Here is a 22,339-nt window from a genome sequence, read left to right as displayed (position 1 = left end):
AATCTCTACTGAATAAAAGCCTACTCTCTAGGTTCAAAGGATGACATATCTTAAAACTGTTATCTGTTGCAAAACGTTCCTTGGCTTCTATCCTTTGCCATTTTCCCACAAGTATCAGATGTTAAAAATAGTGTTTTCCTAAGGAAAACTGACATTTTAAATTGCCCATAGGAGGTGAAAAGTGGCAGGAATATATTTGTAAATGTGAGTAAAACTGTTACCATTGTCCTCTGAGAAATGTACCTGTCATGATACTGCCATATCTTCTGTGAACTTTGCTTCCTTTCCCCTTCTCCCCCTCAGTCCTGGTCAGAATACACATTCAATACTGGTTTTGCTGGAAAAACCCAATCCTATTCCCAAAGAGTGTGGAAGGAGGTGTCAGTTATGGGTTGTCTTTTTTTTGTCTAGTGGCAAATATCTTGTAGGTACACACCTCCCCTCCTCACTTCAGTCAGAGGTGTAATGTGCTTCAGGTAAAGCCGCAGGAAACCTGGGTCCCGTTTTCAACTCTTCAGATTTCCTGTGCAGCTTTGAACAAATCACTTAATCTCTTTGCCTTATTTTCATGCTCTATAAATTGGAATTAATAGTGTTCTAATTTACCTCATGCCTGTGAAGTAATATTCTGTGGTGGAGGATGCTATAGAAGCACTAAATAGCATTGCAGTTGAAGGCCAAACAACCATAGATTTTAAGTGGCCAGATTTTCTTTCCAGATAAACAATTTTAGAGTCAGTGGGCTAAATTATGCTCCCAGATAAGTTCCTACCTCAGGCATCTGCATTCATACTTCAACCTACCAAGCCCTGAATGTGACACAGTGCAGCGAAGATCCAGTATGCAAGAAGGTATCATTCATGTAAGAAATGTAATGCTGTATGATTCGCTACTGTAAATAACATCGGTTTATTTCTGTTGTAAATAATTTTCAACAAGTGACATCAACTTTGTATGAGAGCAGAGTATTGTTAAAAAACATCCCTCAAAATTAGGTACATTTGAGATGAATATCTGCATTTGGTTTAATACAGTAGTTTTAATCTGGATATAAATGCACCCAGCTGATGTCTCTTCTGTTAAAAGAAGTGCAGTGCAAAAGCTGGACAAGATATATAGTGGATAAAACATTAACTTATTTTTTTTTCTGAAGGCTGATTCAATGTCTCAGACATTTTTAATTGTATTACTTGATGGTTTCAATACAATTTTTCTGTTCTTTATGTTGGAGCTACATCCATGTTTAAAAATCTTTTCATAATCTGCCATCACGTGCTATTTCCATATCACCCTTTGGCTACATCAGCCTGAGTGTTAATGCCTGAACTTTGCTGGAGCACTATGGTGTCTCAGACATTCTGTGCTCTTTCTAGAGTCTGGAAAAACAGAAGGTTCATATCAGCTGCTCCTCTTCCTCCTGCTGAACTTCATAGGAATTGCATCTGAGCAGTCTGCTCTGCAATATAATGAGGAAAGCTAACAAAAAAAACCCTAAATGCCTAAATTAAATAAATCTTAACTGAAGCTAGAGGTCAGCAGAAAGTGAGAGTTTGCATGCAGCCACTTCACTGGCTAGGACATGCAAATCATATCGGTGGATTGGTTCTCCCTGAAAAGCTCTTCAGTACCTCTGTGTAAACTTAAAGGCTTGTCTCTCACCAACAGAAGTTGGTCCAATAAAAGATATTACCTCACTCACTTTGTCTCTCTAATACCCTGGGCCTAACACAGCTATAACAACACTGCATACAACAATAGAAATTGAAACTATGCACACTTAATATGAAAAAGCACATATGAAATACATTTGTTCCATCAAGGCATTCTGGGATTAATGTAAGCAGGGGCATTAAAGATGGAATGATTTAGTAACAGCAGAAATGTGATATGCAATGTCAGCCCTACTATGTCAGCACATTATGTTATGCTCATACAAAGCACACGGGATCTTTATAGAGGAAGGTAAATACACAGCATTTATTGAGAATACCACAGTTAGCATACGCTTTTTAGACACGCACATACACACACATAGTCCTGCCAGTGATGTTCATAGTTACCAGTCTGTTGTAACTCAAGTCAATCTAATGGCCAGTTAGATTGAGCACGAGTGTGGAGCTGGATTCTGTCGGTCGCGATCCGATGCTCCGAGGCTTTGCAGGACTGAACCCAGAGTTCCATGGCAAAACACCCCAGCTTTATAGTTGTAAATTTCCATTTGAGTCCATGCATTTTGCAATGTCATCCTGTCATCATTAGTCCTTAAGTGGTGTTATCATTTGATGGTTATTGTCGGGCTTCCCATCGTTATCTCTTATTTGTTGTCTCGCCTTCGGGGGTGTCTGCCTCACCTCTGAGGTCGTCAATGCTGCTAACATGTTTAACATCGGATACAACGGATGTTTTCTGATTGTCTCCTGGTCTTTCCAAGTCTCTCACTTTTTCTTGACCATCTGGACATTTGTGATGGCTTTCACACCTTATCTTTTTCCGATGCATGCATGCCTCATTCACACAAACAATCTCTTACAGAAACCTTCAAAGGTATACAGATAGCAGTATTGTATATTCAGCAGAATACATTGTAAATCAAGCCTTGCTAAATCTTATAACTAAAACAATTCACATTGGGGCTTCAGGCCCTCAACATTCCTCTAATCTTCTTAACATAAAAAGCAACAGAGGGTCCCGTGGCACCTTCAAGACCAACAGAAGCACTGGGAGCACAAGCCCCCGTGGGCAAGAACCTCACTTCCTCAGATGCATGAAGAAGTGAGGCTCCCACCCACGAAAGCCCATGCTCCCAACACCTCTGCTAGTCCCAAAGGTGCCACAGGACCCTCTGTTGCTTTTTACAGATTCAGACTAACACGGCTACCCCTCTGATACTTCTTAACATAGATACAATAGAGAATCCTGTCTCTTACTTCCTAATTTGTAATACATATAGGAAACCATAGTAGCTTTATAACTTATTCTAAAACAAAAGGGTGACCATAATCACTCATAAGGATTGTTCTGGTCTGTCATTCCTTTCTGCTATTCAAAAGGGGTGGCTGACAGGAAGAAATTAAATCATACATTAATTCTCATAGTACATTATAAAATCCAGCTCCTACAATTATGCTCTCTATCAAGTATACATAACTGATGGAGTTTGTGTGGATATATAACATAGCACACGTACTGTCTCTGTGGTCATAGCGGCTGTCACTCCTTCCTATTAACATCATCAAGTGCTTGTCCCTTGTCCTGCAAAAATGCTTTGTCCTACTAAGTTTGAGTTTACTACTCACTCTGCCTAAAAGTCTTATATGTAGTTGTATTGCTGGTGAGCCTGTTCCCAAGATAGATATATTTTAAGTTCAAATTTGTAACTGGATATTTCACCATATGCAATAAAAGTACAAGATATGGAGCGTATGACTGTACATTGCCTTTGCCTTTGCCTTGAAAAGCCAGCCTTGCAAGGTCACTTGTGGTTCTATGCAGGGGCTGCCAATCAGGACTGGGCCAACAACATTTTTTGGGATGTTTTAATTTGTGTGTGAGGTACTGTAAAATGAAAGGCAGAATTTAAGAATAAGCATTACTAGTACAATAGAAATCTTTACAGGAGGGTGCTGTGTGTAATTTCAGAATTCACCGTTATCACATGCATCTGGTATTCCCACTGTGTATATATAGTGTTGCGCTTTTGCTGAGCAGTAGCAGGTTTTCAGGGCCTTGCTGGTCACTTTGTTGTTTGGCATAAAAATTGATGTGGGGTCAGGTAATTTCTTAATGTACATGTCCTGTTTCCCTGAGCAGAGGTAGCAACAACCTCTAGCAGGAACCTTAGGTCAGGCACCTCTGCCCTGTTCCCAGAAACAGCTGCCTGGGGCTTCTCTCTCACTATCACTTGCACACAACTCCAGCAGATCCACCTGCTTAAACATGCCTTCTGCCCTTTTTCCTCCCTCAGCCTGTGCGCTTTTCACACAGGAAACTTCTAGTTCAGGGCTTCTCTCCGACCACATGGTCTGGAAAAGGTGGACTAGCAATTAACTCTCCTGTGTTGTGCAACATAAAGGAAGCTCAGAGAGGTCCAACAGGTCCCACTGTGCATACCCAGACCCTTAATGAGTCTCTGATGGAAGTTACTGCATGGCATCTTCAACTCTTTCTATTCAGAATTTCATCCTGCGTGTCTATCATCGGTGACTAGAACTGGTTGGAAATTTTCTGACAATGTTTTTCCATTGGGAAAATACCAATTTGTTGAAAGCAAAACATTTAGTGGAAATGTGTCAGTTTTGACAAATCTTCCAGTGGAACATGGGTTTCAAAACTTGTGTGCCAGCCAGGTTTCTTGCCAGCTTGCCCACCCAGCTCTTTGGCATACTGCCTGAAGAACTGCTTTGGAGTTGGGATCCTGATTCCCAGGACTTCCAGGGTCTGTGGTTCCAGGATAGCCAGCATCCCCAGAAAGACTGTCTGAGGACCAGGGACCCCAGGGCTTCCAGCCTCCAGCACCGGCTCCCTAGGTTGACCAACTCTCTGGGCAGCTGGCTCCCCAGGCTTTGAGCATCAGACAGGCTAGGGAAAAGGGAGGTCCAGGAGCCTGGAAGCCCTCTGAATCACTATCTCTGAGGAAGACTGCAGGTGGGAGCTGCCATTGAGCCAGGAATCCTAGAAGACCTGGAAGCTCCTGACTGAAATTGATATGATTCTTCTCAGTTTCAGGAATACCCACCACTTAATAGCAGTGGTGAGCCCATAGCATATTTTGTTTCAGAGCATATTTCAGTGCTTCCAAAACAAATTATTGCAGGATTTCAGTTCTGTGAAAATTTTTGAATTTTTTGTCTTTTCATCCCAATTCAGGATGAAAAAAAAAATTCTGAAAATTCTAAATGTATTGTAAAATGCAAATTTGGTTTCCTGAGCAGGTTTATCAATGATCCCCAAATCTGCAAGCCAATAGCATCTTTTGCTGTAGCATTCATTATGTGTGTGTGTGTGTGTGTGTGTATGCACTGTAAATATATATATTTATTCCCTTCTTTTGTGGTGCATTAAAATGACCACAATTCAGAACAACTGTTTAGCCACTGCTGTACAACCCACCTGTCTAATAACAAATCATATCAAATCTTTGACTTCTTTTAAAGCAGTAGTGCTCAATCTTGATTTTTCTTTTAAACTGTGGTGTGTGTGCATGCCTTTTCCAATCTGCCCAGTGTGCCAAAAACCCCTTAGAGGCAGTGATAGCTTCATGCAGTAATTATCCCCATCCCTGGACTGAGAACCATTTGAGTGGACCCTTTGCCCACTAATTGACTTCAGTGGCACTTCACAGGGGTGCATATCCGAGTGCAGGAGCACTGGCTTACTTATGAGATTTCTAGACATGGGGCTGGTTAAAAGCCACATTAAGAGCTTGAGTCTGTGGCTCTAGGGCAGGGGGTTCCCAAACTGAGGGTCGGGACCCTTCAGGGGGTCATGAGGTTATTACATGGGGGGGGAGGGGGTTGCAAGCTGTCAGCCTCCACCCCAAACCCTGCTTTGTCTCCAGCATTTATAATGGTGTTAAATATATTAAAAAGTGTTTTTAATTTGGGGGGGGGAGGGTCGCACTCAGAGGCTTGCTATGTGAAAGGGATCACCAGCACAAAAGTTTGAGAACCACTGCTCTAGGGGAATACTGCCACATGGCAATTATTATAACAAATTATAATATTAATCTGGTATCTTTTGTTACTTTTGGCTGGTGATTTTACCTATTGTCTATCATCTTATTCATACATTGACAGCTCTTTAGGGCAAGGACTGTCTTTATTGTTATACGTTTGTAGGATGTTTAGCATAATGGGGCCCTTACAGCGTAAGTAATAAATACATAATAATAAATCATGGAAAATGCATAGGGGGCATACATTCCATTGGGCTGGAGGGTTATTGAGCATTGAGAGAGAGAAGTTACCAAGAGATGCATAAATATTTGGGAGTTGCAGAGCAAGGTCACTAGTGCATGCTAATCTGGTTAGAAAGGTTAGTACTAGTATTAGTAAAGATCGTCTAGAGGAGGAGCTAGAAGAAAATACATTTCCCATTGCAGGGAGGTGGATGAACCTACTTTACAGTGTGTGCGCTTTTGGGGAGCATGGGTGTGTGCCACACATAGAGGTCATGGTAAACTGGGGGCAGGGATAGCTCAGTGGTTTGAGCATTGGCCAGCTAAACGCAGGGCTGTGAGTTCAATCCTTGAGGGGGAGGGGGCATTTAAGGATCTGGGGCAAACATCTGTCAGGGACAGTACTTGCTATGAAGGTAGGGGACTAGACCTGATGACCTTTCAAGGTCCTTTCCAGCTCTATGAGATATGTATAGCTCCATTAAAAAAAAATGATGGTGCTACTACAGGAAAATGGGGGGAGGGGACTGGGAAGTTACTGGATATTTACAGCTGGAGAGTGAACACCCTGTTTTGGAGGGGGAAGGGTAGGGAAAACTTCCCTCCCCCCCCCCCCCCCCCCCAAAAAAAAGAACTCACTGGCTTCTTCTATCCCCCCACGAGGGTGGCGCCAGTGATTGGGAAAGAGACGCTGTCGCTTTAAGGCGCGGCGATGGAAGCGCTCCCCGCACACGCAGCACAGGGCAGGCTGTCGGGCGCGGGCGCAGCCAGGCAGCCCTGACTGAAGTGGGCAGGGGGAGGCGAAGGCAGCGCTCGCCCCGCTGGCTGGCAGCCCGCTCAGCGCGCCTGGAGCCGGGGCAGAGGCTATGCTGTGCTAGCCATGTCCAAGCACCCGCCCTCCTCCCACAGCAAGAACGGGCTGGCGGACGGGCTGCACACCCCCATCTTCCAGGTGCCTCCCCTCCCTCCGCCCTTGCTCCGCTCTCCGCCTTCCCAGCTCGGGGCTCCGGCGGCTGGAGAGCATCGCCTCGGCGCCGGGCTGCAATGGCTGCGGTGGGTGCTGGGCTGGAGCCTCGCTCGCTCCCGCAATCCCCGGAGGGGCTGGGGCGGGCGAGGGCAGGGCCAGCGGGCTTGGGTTAGGGGGTGACCCGTTACCAGAGCTCCGGGCTGAGCTACCGGCCCTTCGTGTATCCGGGCAGCGTGGCCGGCTCCCCTCCCGGCGCTGGCCAGGCTGGACCGGGCGCTGCCCCGGCGAAGCGGGGTCCCCGCCGGCTCCCCCGCCGCCCGCTCTTGTGACCCGACCTGTCTTTCTTCCCTCGGCGAGTGCAGGTGGCCCGCGGGACGGCGACCCGGCGGAGCCGGTTGAAACGATCCGACGGCAGCACAACGTCCACCAGCTTCATCCTCCGGCAGGTACAGTGCGGGCCCGGGGAAAGCGGCGTGGGGAGGAGGCGGTGGCCGCACAGCCCGGCTGGCCGCTGCCTGTCAACGTGCGGGCTGGCTCATGGATGGTGTGTTGGGCGAGAATCGCGTTTCTTTGGGGAAATGCCTGTCGCAGGGATTCCTGCTGCACCCGGGAAAGGGGTGGGATATTTCACCCCGTAGTGTCTAGCTCTTAAAAGCCTTGTCGGGTTTTTCCCCCTCTGCAAACCAGGTCTTCGCTCCGGCTTTAACTTGCTTTGGTTTTAGTCGTTTAGTCTGTATTCGTTTTGCTATAAGACAGGTCCCCACGGAAATAGATTTACACAGCAGAATCCCGGGCGATCTGAAGATCTCAGGTGTAGTTAGAAACCTTTGGGTAAACAAGAGTTTGGGTAAAGAGGAATCAAGTAAGTTTTCGGGCCAGAAACATAACTGAGATTTGGGTGAGAGGGGCTTTTCGATAAGGGCGGTTGGAGCTCCCTGTTTCCCCAAAGATTTGGGACAAGGTAAAGGGAGTGAGAGTGGAAATGAAAAGGGAATGGCTCCCATTGACTTGGATTCGCCTTGGTTAAACTAGTAAGTGCACAAGAATTGGTAACATTTCTGATTTAACTCTTTCCAATTGTTGAGTATTTATTTCTCGAAATTGCTGGTTGACAAACCGCTCGGCTTTGCGATGCTGTCTGTTAGAGTCCGTCTCAGCCAAAAAGCAGGAAGATGGGCTACTAGATGCCCTGAGCTAACCTGGGTCACATCCAGCCCGTTGTATCGAATGCTGACTGCAGAGTCCTTTTATTTAGACTTGCCTGAAGGCAAATTTCCTCCCCCTCTCTCCTATGTGTATTGAAGAATTCTGCTGTTTTCTAAGACCCTACTTGCTAGCTTAAGTGTATTTAGGGAACTTCAGCACTTCCAAGCTGAAGCACCTGAAATATTAGGGTCTCCATACAATATACACAGAAGTTTGTTTTGTTTGTTTTTTAGCTATGACACATGTTTGTTATTTTTTCCTACTTATTTTGTGAATGAAAATAAATGATAGTGTTTATTATTTTATATATCTAGTGACACTGGCATGTTCAGCACATATTAGACATAATTTAATGTAATTTTCTCTTAAATGATCCAAAAATAACTTGTGAGAAAATAATTGTGTTTTACTGATTTTTGTTCCATAAACTCTGAACATTACAGCAGCAGGATTTGAAATTAACATCAAAAGGTTATTTGCCCTCTTGTTCTCATAAGAAACAGCCTTTTTCTTTAGGCTATGAGCCACTTCAGTATAAACTAAGCTCAATAAATCATTGGAGACATTTTTAAAGCAGCCCCAGATACTTTTGTCTGGATTTCCTTGCAACTTTATTTTGAAGCAAATTACAATTGAAAATTAACTTGGAAAAAAAAGTGGATTTTGCTGCATTGGAGCTTGCTTGTATTTTGTAGACACCAACACTTATTTTTTTGCATTGCTAGGCCCTAATGCTGTACTCATATCTATGTAGTGGGTACATTTATGTCTGTGCAAAGCCCCACGTAGGGCCCACGCAGATTGGATTGCAGGGTCAGGGCTGCAGCATTTTATTGGATAGAAAGTGTAATTACTGGCTATTTATCTGAGTCAAACCTGCATCTGAACACCCCAAAACTTTGGGTGAAGTTGGATTTGGATCTGAACTTATGCAGTATTGCCAACAACAGGTGTTCAAAAATTACAAGTCAGGCCTAAAAAAAAATCGTGAGTTTGGCTCAAAGATTATCTTAATATTATACTTTGGGTTCTTTGTATGTGTCTTTTAGTTTCTGAGCTATTGGGATACAATTGGGTCATGTTTTCAAGTTATTCTGTGTAACCATAAGGGCTAGAAATTTACTTTACTTGAAAATTTCAGCTTTTTTTTTTTTTTTTTTTTTTTAGTTACTTCACTCCAGGAGTTGGGGCTTTAAGGAAAACACCAAAGATTGTGCAATTTGTGACTAAATTGTGAGAGTTGGCAACGATGTTTTAGTTTTAGACCTGCAGGTACTAATTATCCTCCAGCAATAATCCTCCTCCTTCTGGCACGACAAGGATGTCACAGGAGCAATTTAGGTGACATCCTCCTGTCTATATTCACCCTTTGCCTTCTATTTCCACTTTTCCATTGTTGGCTGCTAGCTTGTGCCAATATAACTTGCCCCAATAAAAACTAACATCCATGGTCTAATTGAAGCTTTGGCATTCTCTCTCATGTGATGTCTACTCAGTAAACACAATTTTAAAGAAATAAATTATAAAATGCCAGTCTCTTAAATGGTTTGTTCATTCTTTGTTTATATCTAAAGAGTTTTCTTGTTTTCGGGTCTAATCCCGCATTCATTACACATGCTAAACTCCCAGTGGGAGGGCAGGGAAAGCAGGATTGGGCCCTGAACAGTTTCGGGATGTTTGCCATGGAAAGAACGTCTTTCATTTAACTATACTGTATTGTCGTGCAGGATACTGAAGTGGTGAATCATGATAGCCTCACAGAAAAGAGAAATATATAACCAATAGAAGTAATCATTTCCAATTGCTTTGTGATATTTTCTATTCAACTGCACAAACCAGAATGACAGCAATTCCATGTTAGCAATCCTTGTTTTCATTGGAAATGAGCATGAGACATCACTGTAGCACAAAAGAGAGATAAGAACATGAAACTTAACATGACTTGAAGCCAAATTATTAGAATATTTGCAAAAAAAAAAAATACATGAATCCAATTTTAGTCCATGTTCATGGATTGAGCCAGTTCAGCAGGTTTTACAGAAAGGGTGTGGGTGCTTACTGTACTTGTCAGGGAGAATCTTTTAGATTCTTTCTGTTACATCCTTTAAAGTAATGGATTTCCAGAGTAATGTTAAAACATCGACTGTGGAAGTAAGGCTGCATTTTATTTGTTGTCATTTTAGGTTGGCAGAGTCAGGTAACTGAGTGTTCCTGTGTTCCTGCATGTTGCAGTGTGCGCTGAATTCCCACTGGAGTGAAGGGCACTCAGTTTCTCCCAGTGGTGTTCAACACTATGCAGGATTGGGCCCTTCGCAGCTGACCTTGCAAAACCTTACTCACAGGAGTAAGGTTGTGAGAGTTGGCAATGGTTTAGATTGTTTAGATGACTGCCCAGTTGAAGCCAGTGGGGCTACTTGTGTAACTGTGAGTCAGACCCTAACAACCTAGCTGTCATAATTGAGTTCTATTGCATCTGACATCTTATTTGTGTTCAAATGTGGAAATGTTCCCTGTGCTTTGTTCAGTTTCTCATGTTCCAGTGCTTTGTGTAGTTCTTAACCACAGTATGTCTGAATAGCTGCTAGTCTGTATCTCATCGGGAGTCAAGTCAGAGAGTCTCAGGCTCTACTCATGGAAACCCCGTATAATGCCCTACTAAAGAAATACACATCTGTTATTGAAGGGGCACTTGCAAATATTTGAGGCCTGGCATTTTGATCTTATTTATAATTGATAATAGTTTGATGCTAGATCTTGTATGTCTTGCACACCCAAAATGTATTGATTTTACTAGGAACCGTGAATGTGCAGTGGATAAAGAACTGGGCCCGTGTTGGAAAAAGTCTTCTAGATGCTAAAGGCCTGATTTTTCAAAACTGCGCATGTGAATATATAGGTGCACAAAAAATGCACTAACTTGCATGCTTAGTTGTCATAATTGCATGCACAACTCATAACTGTGCATCTATTTGGCCTCACTGTAGGGAATTTGCACATGCAAAAATCTAGCTTGCCTCTTGCGTGACTAAATACCCAATTTGTTTGTACAAATACTGCAGGTCTGCATGCACAACTTTGAAAATCAGAGTCAGTCTACTGGCTTTTTTTAAAATCCACCACTCTATCACCAATAGATTTCCCAGAAAATGGCCACTATCTCTGGGTCTCAAGACAATGAATTGTGCTTTCTCTGCCAACTCTGCAGTAGTAGCAGCAGCAAGTATAGTTACTAAAGCTATTCCCAGAACTGTGCTGGCATGGTTGCTGTTTCTGCACCAGTATCCAATACGTTTTGGCACAGTGAGGTGCTATATAGGTTGAAGCTGTTAAATAAATATTACTTCAAATCCATTCAAATCATAGCAAAATAAATAAATCCACTAAAAGAATCTGCATTACCCAAATGGAAAGGGAGCAGATAGAGAAAACAGTGTCCTCTTCTGAGAGGTTATTACAGACAGTGGAGATTTAAAATAATAATAATAATTAATAATAATAAAAATTGTACACATTTACTTGAAACCTTAAACAGTGGGAGATTCAATAATTCATTTCATAAAGACCGTAAGAGGCTTTCATTTGAACTGCATGAGTTCAACAACAAAAATAACTCTTAGATTGCCTCCCACCCACCCATCACAGAAAGAGCGTGGAAGAATTCACTTTAAGCAGGCATTTAGGAAACGGTTACATTAACTCTTTCCATGAATTTACTATAATAAATTCCTTCCCATATGTCAATTTAACTGCACAAGACAACATTTCCTTTGCGCAAAGATGCTCCCCGTATTTCCTTTGTGCTAGAACGAGACTGGTTGTGACTATTCTCAGACTTTATGGTTCGAATTTGAATTCCTTTTCATTAGGAAAGAGAATAGAAACTTTTAACTCATAACATATATAGCACTAATTAGTTGTATCCTGTTGGTCATCTCAGTCACTGGGAGCCTTCCTCTTTTTTCTATTATAAGGATCAGGCTCTCTGGGACATAGGCAGAAAAATATCACCTGGCAGAGGTTAAAATGGAGATGTTTTGTAATGTTTTAATTTTTTATATGCAAACATTAAAAGATAAATTCTAACCTGCATCACCAAGCTGTGTAGTAATAGCACAGTAAGTAGAGTTTATACTAATCTGATCTATACCTCAACTGTATTATAGACTGCAGTCAGTTACTGGAGTAAATCCACAATGTCAATAGAACTATGGAATTTTGTTGTATTTGTGCATGTGTGTGAAATGCATAAGAACAGTGTGATGGTCCCTTTTCAAGATGATCCATTCTGTAGTTGCTAATTTTTTTGGTTTTAGTTTACATTTCTTCTTACAGAAATCTTTAGAAAAAAAGTAACATTTTTGGTAAACTTTAAATTGTGAAATGATCGTTTTTTAATTTGCATTTTTTCCAGATTGTCGAATAGTGGTAAAAATCAGCAAAATGTTTTCAGTCTTATATATGTGTCAGTAATGGCAGAAATATTGCTTATAATATCACAAACTTGGAATTATGACAATTAATGCCCATAATTGGTTCTTAACATATGATAAATGTTATAATGATGGAAGTAGATGAAATGAGTTACAGATGGAGACAAATATCCATATGCTGAAAATCATTAGGCTAGTATGAAAATTATTTATAGAATTAAGTGAACTGGTCGTTCTCTTCCTAAAATGGCTTAATGTGTGATTCAGAACTTTTACTGAGGACAAATAAGCTGCACAAAGTGAAAGGCAATAGAATGCTGTGACCCTCCTTCCTGTTCAGCAAAGCATTTAAGCATGTGCTAAACTTTAAACACACAGTAATTGGACTACTTCTGTGCTTAAGTGCTTTGCTGTATCAGGGCCCTGCAAAGGTCCCGATCCTACAAACACTTACTTCCATAATCTATTTTACACATGTAAGTAGTTCTGTTTTGAACTTGAGGCCTCTTTTCATAAAAATAGTGTATTAGGGCTTGTCTGCATGAACACTAAGTTCACGGCAAGCTGGGGTATAAGCCTGCAGCACGCTACCCTGCAGCACACTAACTGTCTATATGGACTCTGCTGTCATTCAGAGAATCGTAAAAATGTAGGGCAGGAGGGGACCTTGATAAGTCATCAAGTCCAGCTCCCTGAGTTGAGGCAGGACCTCAACTCAGGGAGCTGGGAGTTTGAAAGGGGAGTAGATTAAAGCACACTAGAGAACTTTGAGTGCATGGCAGCAGGGTCCACATGGACACTTACTGCACAGCAGGCTAGTGCCTGGTAGATTTACACCTCAGCTTGCTGCAAACTAAGTATTTGTAAAGACAAGCTCAGAGCACTGGTCTGATGGCCATATTTCTCCTCTGGGGATATGGATTCTATCTTCAGTTAAAAATAGATGATATTCCTGCTCACTTCCTGTCCTATACTGTTGTGTAGTTTTTCAGTGCATTGTTGAACAGCTTCTCTTCTGTTTCAGAGGCAATGGCATTTTATTGATGAGTGTAGTGATCCCAGTTTAAATGTTATATACTATTGTAAGATCATAAACTGACTTATCCAAAGCCTACTGAAGTAAATGGGATATTTCCATGGATTTCAATGAATTTCAGATTGGGCCCAAAATACTTTAGGATCCATTAGCTTGAAAGGTTTCTTCTGGAAATAACTAACTATTAATTAAACAATTCATTAATAGAAATATTTTGAACTATTTTTACTGAAAATTATCCTCTCACTTTGCTGGAACACATGGATATTGCAACACTGCATGGCTTGGTAGTACATGATCAAATATCTGGCACAAACAAGGATGGGTGAGTAAGTTTGGCACTGAAGCTGTTAAGCACAATATTTGTACAAGAAATCAGTGTATAAAACTGTTCTTCTTATGTAGCAGGTGCTGCTCAATTATATTTAAGAACCCCCTTAGGGGACAAAAGTCAATTATCAACATGCTAGCATGGGGGAGTAAGTAGGTCAACTGAAAACATGTGCTTGTAATGTTGCAAATACTGTAGTAATAATTCATTGTTTGGAAGCTTTTAGATCTCCAAATGTTGTTCCAGCACTGTGCGATTTGTAGGGAAACATTTTTTTTTTATTTGACTCATGGTCAGAACTATTTTCATGGTCTGATTTTTTTTTTTAATAGAATTTATTTTTGTGAGACAAGTATGGCTTCTTGCAAGACAATACAGTTATCCTGAAAAGCTATCGCTACAGAACCATTTTAAATCAAAACTGCATGACACGCAACGCCTGCTTCTTTATTGCAAATGATGCCTATTAAATTAACTGCAGAGATGTTACAGTGATTTCTTCATAGACACGTGAACCAGAAGCCGTTAAAGTCTCTGTTATGCATGCAGTAACAGCATTTAGGGGGAAAAGCCCTGATGGGATGCTAATCAAAAGCTTTTTTGTAAACACTGTAAAGCAGCAGTTCCATCAGCAGAACCTGGACATGAAATCCCCAGGGAAAAGTGCCTTAAACAGCAGTTCTAAGAAGGACTTTCATATCTGGTGAAACTGTGAAACATGTATTAGAATGGCTTCTTCGATCATGTAGCCACACAGTAGCCTCTCTCTTCTCCTTCAGATCACTTCTCAAAACCTACTTCTTCAGTGTTCGATCTGAGGCCTGGTCTGCACACAGACTTTGTACCAGTGTAACTTCCAGTTAGGGTTTTTTAAATCTTTTTTTTTGAAAACCAAAATAGTTCTACTCCTATGACCCCCAGTGTGGACACAGTTTTATTGGAAGAAAGGTGCCTTTCCCTTATGAGGAAAAAGGTACACCAGTATAAACATTTCTATGCTTGTATATCTGTATCCGCGCTAGAGGGGTTGTACCACTTAACTATACTATAGTTTGTCCAAAATACACTATACTTAATTTGACAATACTAGTATAAAGTGCCACAACATTAGTGTGTAGATAAGGCCCTGTCTATGCATTTATACCATGTTTATTACCATGGTGTCTGAGCGCTTGTACGTCTGTTAAGTTGATGCATTTATTCTTATAAAAGGCAGTAGCATTTATTTTTGTGCTGCATGAAGGTAAGGTCATGATCCTATTCTGTGTAAGTTTTCCTCTTTTTCTCACCTTTCTTTGTGTCATGCTGCATCTTTTTCCTAACATAGGTCTAGTTCCTGTAAACCCTTCCTCATACAAGTAAGAGTTTTTAGAATCTGGCTCATTGGCAGGGAGGGTGCAAGGCACCCCCCCTCCCCCGCCCCCCGCGGCAGCTCCCCCCGGCCCGGGGAGCCGTGTGGCAGCTCCCTGCCCCAGCTCATCTCTGCTCCGCCTCCTCCCTGAGCACGCCCTCGCTGCTCCACTTCTCCTGCCTCCCAGGCTTGTGGCGCCAATCAGCTGTTTGGTGTTGCAACCCTGGGAGGGAGAGAAGCAGAGCGGGGCAGCATGCTCAGGGGAGGAGGCGGAGCAGAGGTGAGCTGGGGCGGGGAGTGGTTCCCCTGCGTGCCGCTCCCCCCTTACTTGCTGCAGGCGTCCCTCCCTGCGCCCCCCTGCTCATTGGGGCATGGATTATAGGCTAGACATTGGTCTCCGTTCCGGAGGTGTAAAAGTAGAGTAGCTCAGTCTCAGTGTAACTAAGATCAGAATCTGGCCCCGTCTCTTCTACTTGGTCCTTACTTTGCAAAGTCCTTTAGCATGTGCTTAACTTTAAATACATGCTTAAGGGCTTTGCTGAATTAGCATTGTGATCATTCACCTGCTTGAAGTTAAACATTTGCTTGAGTGTTCTTCTGAATCAGGGTCCTTAGTTAGTACAAGCCTGTTCCTAAAACTATTGAAGTCAATCAGAATCTTTTCAGTGATGTCAGTGGATTTTGAATCAAGCTCTTAAGTGCCATTTACACATGTGGCTCTTGTGTAAAATTACACTCAGAACTCTTCCGTTCTTTTCATATATATTCTTGCCACATTTGCTACTTATTTTAAGATATTTATATTAAAAATACAGACTTGCCCCATCTGAGCCCATCTCCTTCTTTTTAAACTTGATCCTGTAGCAAAGACATAATGCTGAATCGCTGTCAGTATGCTGGCTTCCTTCTTTTTTTAATATTAAATAGAGAAAAGAAAAGAAAAAGATACAAAAATGTTTTTTATTATTGAACTGATATTTCATCTCCCAGCTCTCTAGTTGGCTGAAATTTTTCAAAAATGAATGAGCTTCTGGCACAAAATGGTAAACATCTTTTTCAAAAGTGTTCCATTTCCTCTCTAGTTTTACTCATAATGTGGATTCTGATTCTGATGTAGACACCAGCAGGGCCAGCTCTGGCTTTTTTGCTGCCCCAAGCAAAAAACCAAACCAAACCAAACAAAAAAACAAAGCAAACAAACAAACAAACAAAAACAACCAGGATGCAGGGAGGCCGGAGCGGCAAACCAAAAAACAAAAACAGGGTGCCACTTACTTGGCGGCTCGCAGCTTTCTCCCCCGGCTGCGCAGGTGAGCCTCTGGGCGGGCGGCGGCTTCACTCTGGCTACAGGGACTCCCTGCGCTGCAGATATGCCCTGGGCAGTGGAGTGCGCACCCTGGCTAGCGGGTGGGAGAGAGAGAAGGGGGGCAGCCAGGGTTTCCTTCAGCCAGGGCACTCGCCACTTGGCACCTCCGCGCCGCTGCCCCCTGCAGTGGCGCACTGAAAGTCATCGGCGAAACAAAAGAAAAACAAACAAACAAAAAACACTAGGGCGCAGGGCGGCCGGAGCAGTGAACCAAAAAAAAAAAAAAAGGCAGCCGTGCCACTGTAGGATTTGATGGAAGACTGAATGCTGCCCCTTAGAATCTGCCGCCCCAAGCACGAGCTTGCTCGGCTGGTGCCTGGACCAGCCCTGGACACCAGGTCACTGAAATTTCACTAAAGGGCCAAGCAGTACGAAGGGATGGGCTGTAAATAAGATTGTGTCCAAACTCAAATATCTTTGTATTTGGCCAAAAATTTTAAAAAGGTCAGGTGATTTTGGATTCCCAACTTGAGATGCCTTAAAGTGGTCTGATTATCAGAAAATGATGAGCATGCAGTCTCTGAAAATCAGACCTGTTTGTGGTGTCTTAAATTGGCCTTTCAACAGCTGAGGAACCCAAAATCACCAGACACCTTTGAAAATCTTGGACTAGTTACATACGCCAAGATTTTTCATTCTCAATTTATGAACTGAATTATAAGCCTTGAAGTCTTCCTAGTAGTTATTAGGGTTGCACTGTAATGTAGTGGCTTGATGTATGTGAGTTGGTTATTGCCTTCTCAGTATAAAGGAGGCCAGAGAGTATAAAGGACCTGCTGTTAGTACCTGCTAAGAGGGTCAGGGTCTAATCTTGGCTCCCTAGGCAGAGGTTGCTCAAGGCAATCTGCTGCCCTAGGCAAAAGTTCAATACGTTGTCCTTCCCCTGCCCCCATAGGAGTAGGATGGCAGATTTGGCTTGGCCATCCCTCTGTCATGAGTAGATGGTATTACAGATCAGCACATAGGGTTGCAATGATGCTCAAATTTGGCCTAGTCGCCTCTCTGTCATGAGAGAGGGGCAGCTAGGCAAAATTTGCTATGCTAGGCAGCTGTCCAGAAATCTGTCGCCATAGACAGTGGCCTAGTTTGCCTATAGCTAATAAAACTTTCTCTTAAAGATCAATTTCCTTAGCAACTTGGTGTCCTATGAGGCCTGATTGTGAGCGATACTGGGCACCTGCAACTCGGACTCCCATTGAAATCAGCATCTCTCAGGATCAAACCCTAATTAGGTAAATAAAATATACATCTGCAAAAGAGTATATTAGAATTTCAGGCTGAACTCAATTCTATTATGACTCCTTAATTTCTAAAATGTAAATCACTGTTATAGAATATGCCCATCCTTTGGACATGGATGGACCATTATTATTCTTTATACAGCATTTAAAATGTACTAAGCATTTGACTAGCGAATTAAATATGCAACTACTTGTCCAAAGAATTTAGTGCTAAATCCCACAAAGGGATCAGCATTTCAGCACCTAACTTTTAGGCATCTTGTTGCCTAGAGGAATCCAGCCCTGAGTTAGGCACCCAAGCTCCTTATATAATTTATGGGGAGAGAGAGGCATCTAAAAATGGGATCCACAAAAGCCAACAAGCTGAGCAGGAAGCCAGCTAAACTAGTCCAGAGGCCACACTCCTCTCCTTGGCATTTCCTCAGAGAGCCTTAGGTGCCTAAATTTGGATTGGAAGCAGGTGCCTCCCTCTGCTTGGGATTCATAGCCATGGACCATCTCTTGGGCTTAGCTGCCTAAGCCCTTTCTTGCAAAAAAAGAATAAAAAATGAGATGTCGGTGGTTCCAGTCCCTTTATAACTTTGAGCCTAATGATTCAGGTTGAATCCCTCCCTTTGCCTGATGTGAAGGGGCTTGAATGCGCGTCTCCCTCCTTCCAGATGAGCTCACTAGCCATTGGGTTATGGGACATTCTGGGGCAGGGCTCTGTCAGTCTCTCCTGTTGATGCTGTTCCACTGTGTATTTATAATTAAATATGCGTTGGGCCAGACAGAGAGTGAGTGACTCTGTAGCCCAGTGGCTATAGAAAGGTGGAGACAAAAGTTCAAATCCCTGTTCCGTATTCGGTCCAACTTTCCCACATCCCTAACCTCTGGCAGGGGTGTTGGGACAATTTGTATAGTGGGGATGCTGAGAGCCATTGAACCAAACTGTAAACCCTGTATATAATGGAAACTACTTGAAGCCAGGCAGTGTGGTAGCACCTCCAGCACCCCTAGTTCCAGCACCTATGGCTAAGACAGTCGTGTACCTGCTTGCTGGCAGATATTTAGGCACCTGCAAGACATTACCAGCAGAAATGTAGACACCTAGGGACATTACGGAAGCTACAGAGTTGGGTGGCAGCTGAGCGGGGGTTTTGAGGACCTAAATTTTGGATTTAGGTGCCTAACGTGGCAGTTAGACACCTAAATCTCTTTGTAGATTTAGCTATAGACCAGTGATACTCAGACTGAAGCTTGTGAGCTGCAAGTGGGTCTTTGCAACACATGATATTAAAATGCTATGTGATTTTAATTATTAACCAGTCAGGCTGCTTTTACTAGGTTATTAACCAATTGTAGTTGATAAAATAATAATACTCGGCCAATCATTTTCCTGTGAGAATAATATAGAATAATAATAATTAATAATTATTAATATATATAAAACCTAAACATTTCCCGTCATACTGTACTATCACAAATGAAACAATGAATTCACACGACTGTAACTCTTTTGGGTAATTTCGCTAATTTGGCTCCTGAATCACTGAGAACTGGGTATCACTGGTTTAGACCTTGTCTAGATGGGAAAGATGCACTGGTTTAACTTAAAATGTTAAAACTTAAAACGTTGTTTTTTAAATCAATATAGTAGATAAACCAGTACAAAGCCTTGTTTGGATACTTTTATTATGATTTGTTCCAGTTTAAGTATATCAGTTTTTAAATTCACACCTTGGGTTATAGCAGTGCAATATTTCCATGTGTTCAAGACTTTAGGGTGAGGTTGTCAAAGACAGCTGTGCAAACTGGGTGTGACCCCATTGACTTCAATTGCAAAAGTCCTATTGACTTCAGTGGGGTTAGAATTTCACCCTGGGCATCCAGATCCCTTAAGAGGCTTTGAAAATCCCACCCTTGCAGTCTAAGACATCAGTCCTGCAAACAGATGTGCTAATGTGAACCCCTGCACCTGCTCAGAGTCCCCTTGGGTCCAGTGGGGCTCCCTTCATCCAAGGGCAGAGATCCACACTGTTGCAGCTCCTTCCGGGGTTGGGACAAATCCCAAAGAAGAGAGCTAGCAGAAGTGTGTGCGTGTGTGTGTAGGGAGGGATGATGGAAGAGACATTGAGGGTTATGGTTGCTTTGTGCGTTTTGTGCACTTTTCAGAAGTTAGGGGTGATTATAATTAAAGAACACTAAGCACTGCATTTATTAGTGATTATGACTGTCAAAACTATGCTGAGCCCAGATCCCCCTAAACCGTTCCTCATCTCTCCACCCCCAGTGGATACTGCTATGCACGCCCAGGCCAAGTCAGAGTCACATGAAACTTGGTTGATATTTTTTTCTTGAGTCAAGCTGTGTCATGGCCTGAAGGATTTAGGGTGCATCTACACTTCCCTGGGTTCTGCACTGGTAACAGGTGGTAGCCAGCAGCTATCACCTATGCATATGCACATCTGCTGTTCACTTGCTAACTGCTGTGTCCCTTTTGACTGTAAAAAGATCTAAGAATCCTGCCTTGATTTTCCCCTGCACAGATGAGGAGCTCCACAAATCTGAAATGACAGTAAAGGGAATACAGAAAGCATGACCTTGTGGCTAAAGCACAAGAACAGGTTATCTGGGTTCTAGTTTCAGTTCTTCCACCAACTTCATGTGACTGGGACCACACAACTGTGTGTGCCTTAGTTTCTTCACCTGGAAGGAGGGGGACAGTGAAACTTCTCTTCCTCAAAGGGGAATTGTGAGGCTTTTAAAAGAATTCAGTGGCTTTTCATGTAAATATTCTCTCAAGTTATATTCCCTGTAAAATGTTTCCCTTCAAGAGAAATTATATTTGTTTCTTTGTTTAGAGGTAAATATGGACCATGATTACATGTTTAAAAAATCTAGGGCTTGTCTGAAAGCCGTCCATCAGCCTTCTATGAAGCTTTGCTAGATATTTATAATCAACACTTGTCCTGACAGCTCCATGATCATGGCTACTGCAGCACATTGAAGTGGAACATGATTCGTATCCTCAGTATGCTGATGTACAGATATTGATACATTCTGTGCTAGTAGTAATCGGTGCAAATGATAGTTAATGTGCTTCTGTCAGAAATCTTGCAGATGACAGTTAACCGAATTAATAGTCTCCCTTATGTGTATTTGATGGAGTCTTTGGCAAAGATTCACAAAAGTCTAAGCTTTTAAGATTCACACTTACAAAATTTATATCCTCTTTTTCAGCAGATGTGCTGACCGGCTTACTGTCTCCATGGCAACAAGGTTTCCGTTTTAAAATAGCCTAAAGTCACAGAAGGGAAATCAGTTATTAATAGCATAAGCAATGTAGGTATGAACAACATGCAGCATTTGTTTGTGTTCATGATACAACAATTCTTGTGTTTTTTGCGTTCTCGCTCTACATGTACACACTGTTTCTTTGAATTTAATTTTCTAGTGTGACATGTACAATTCTTTATTCCTTCAATATTATTACAAGATATTTACATGATTACAATAATACTTATTGAGTTAATAATACTTTGCAGTTATTATTATTAAAGCACTGTACAAATATGAACTACAATAATTAATTAACCCTCAATACACCTATAATGTACATGTGTATTATTATCATCCCCCTTTTACTGATGGGGAAATGGAGGCAGAAGAGTTACATGACTTGAGAGAGACTCTGTTAGAGATGGGATTAGAACTCAGGATCTCTTCGCTTCCAGCTTTGTGACCTCATCTCCCATGGTTTTGTGATTAATTGATAAGCTGCTGCTCAGAATAGTAATACTTTATTGAAGCCTTTTTTCTAGAATCTTAGCTGTATGTTAACATTAGATTATACAAAGGATCCAGTCACATGGTTATAGTGTAACAACAGGGACTAGAGCCATTTTAACAGATTTTGGAAATGAAAACCATGAGAAAGCTTTGCCTACATTTGCTGTCAATGCAGTTTCTATGGACACCGATATTTTGTGTCAAATGCAATCTTGATGTGATTGTCTGTGCTGAATATAGAGGAAGCAGAGCTGATTACATGGGACTCCACCCCTGTATTAGCTAGAATGTGTACTGTTGCCTTGAAAAGAATAGGCTCAAGATATAAAGAATTTTAGGACAAAGGCCATTAGGTCCCCAAAACCTGTCCCGGGTGAATTTACAGGGGAAAAATGGGGTCATGCTCCTTTTTGCTTGTTTTGTCAAGGTATGAAAGTTTATTTATAAAAGAAAATTCAGATTTTTTTTTAAATTTTTATATTTTTTACTTTGGAAATATTAAGTCGTGTTTTACTGGAGTTCTTCTTGGAGACCCTAGGCAACCGGAGTGGGAGCTTCTTCAGCCATTCACTGAAGGGAAGGAGGTGTTGAAAAGATCTGTCTTAAAGATTCGGTTTGCTATTTTTCTTAATTTGGTGTTAACCAAAAATGATCAAAAGCTGGAGTTTTTGACGAGTCTGAGTAAAAATCACTCCTCTCTCTCAATTAATTGAATTTACTTTCTTGGTGCATGTAATGTTCTAA

General features: G+C 42.0%; 1 protein-coding gene across 2 annotated transcripts in view; it reads left to right on the top strand.

Moving 5' to 3' along the window:
* Positions 1-6,645: 6,645 nt before the first annotated feature.
* The window catches only part of CACNB4 (calcium voltage-gated channel auxiliary subunit beta 4), a 200,627-nt gene continuing 184,933 nt past the window's right edge, over positions 6,646-22,339 (top strand). The window contains exons 1-2 of one of the 2 annotated variants that reach the window (XM_034785406.1): positions 6,646-6,848; positions 7,226-7,309. In XM_034785406.1, the coding sequence (XP_034641297.1) occupies positions 6,777-6,848; positions 7,226-7,309 (156 nt within the window). In that variant the 5' untranslated portion in view covers positions 6,646-6,776. Of the gene's footprint in view, positions 6,849-6,873; positions 6,950-7,225; positions 7,310-22,339 lie in introns of those variants that run through there. The other variant, XM_034785407.1, reaches the window with a different exon arrangement.

Source organism: Trachemys scripta, chromosome 11 (genome assembly GCF_013100865.1).
Source record: "Trachemys scripta elegans isolate TJP31775 chromosome 11, CAS_Tse_1.0, whole genome shotgun sequence".
NCBI lineage: Eukaryota > Metazoa > Chordata > Testudines > Emydidae > Trachemys > Trachemys scripta.
The sequence above is the reverse complement of the archived record's forward strand: the minus strand, read 5'-3'. Positions and strand labels throughout refer to the sequence as shown.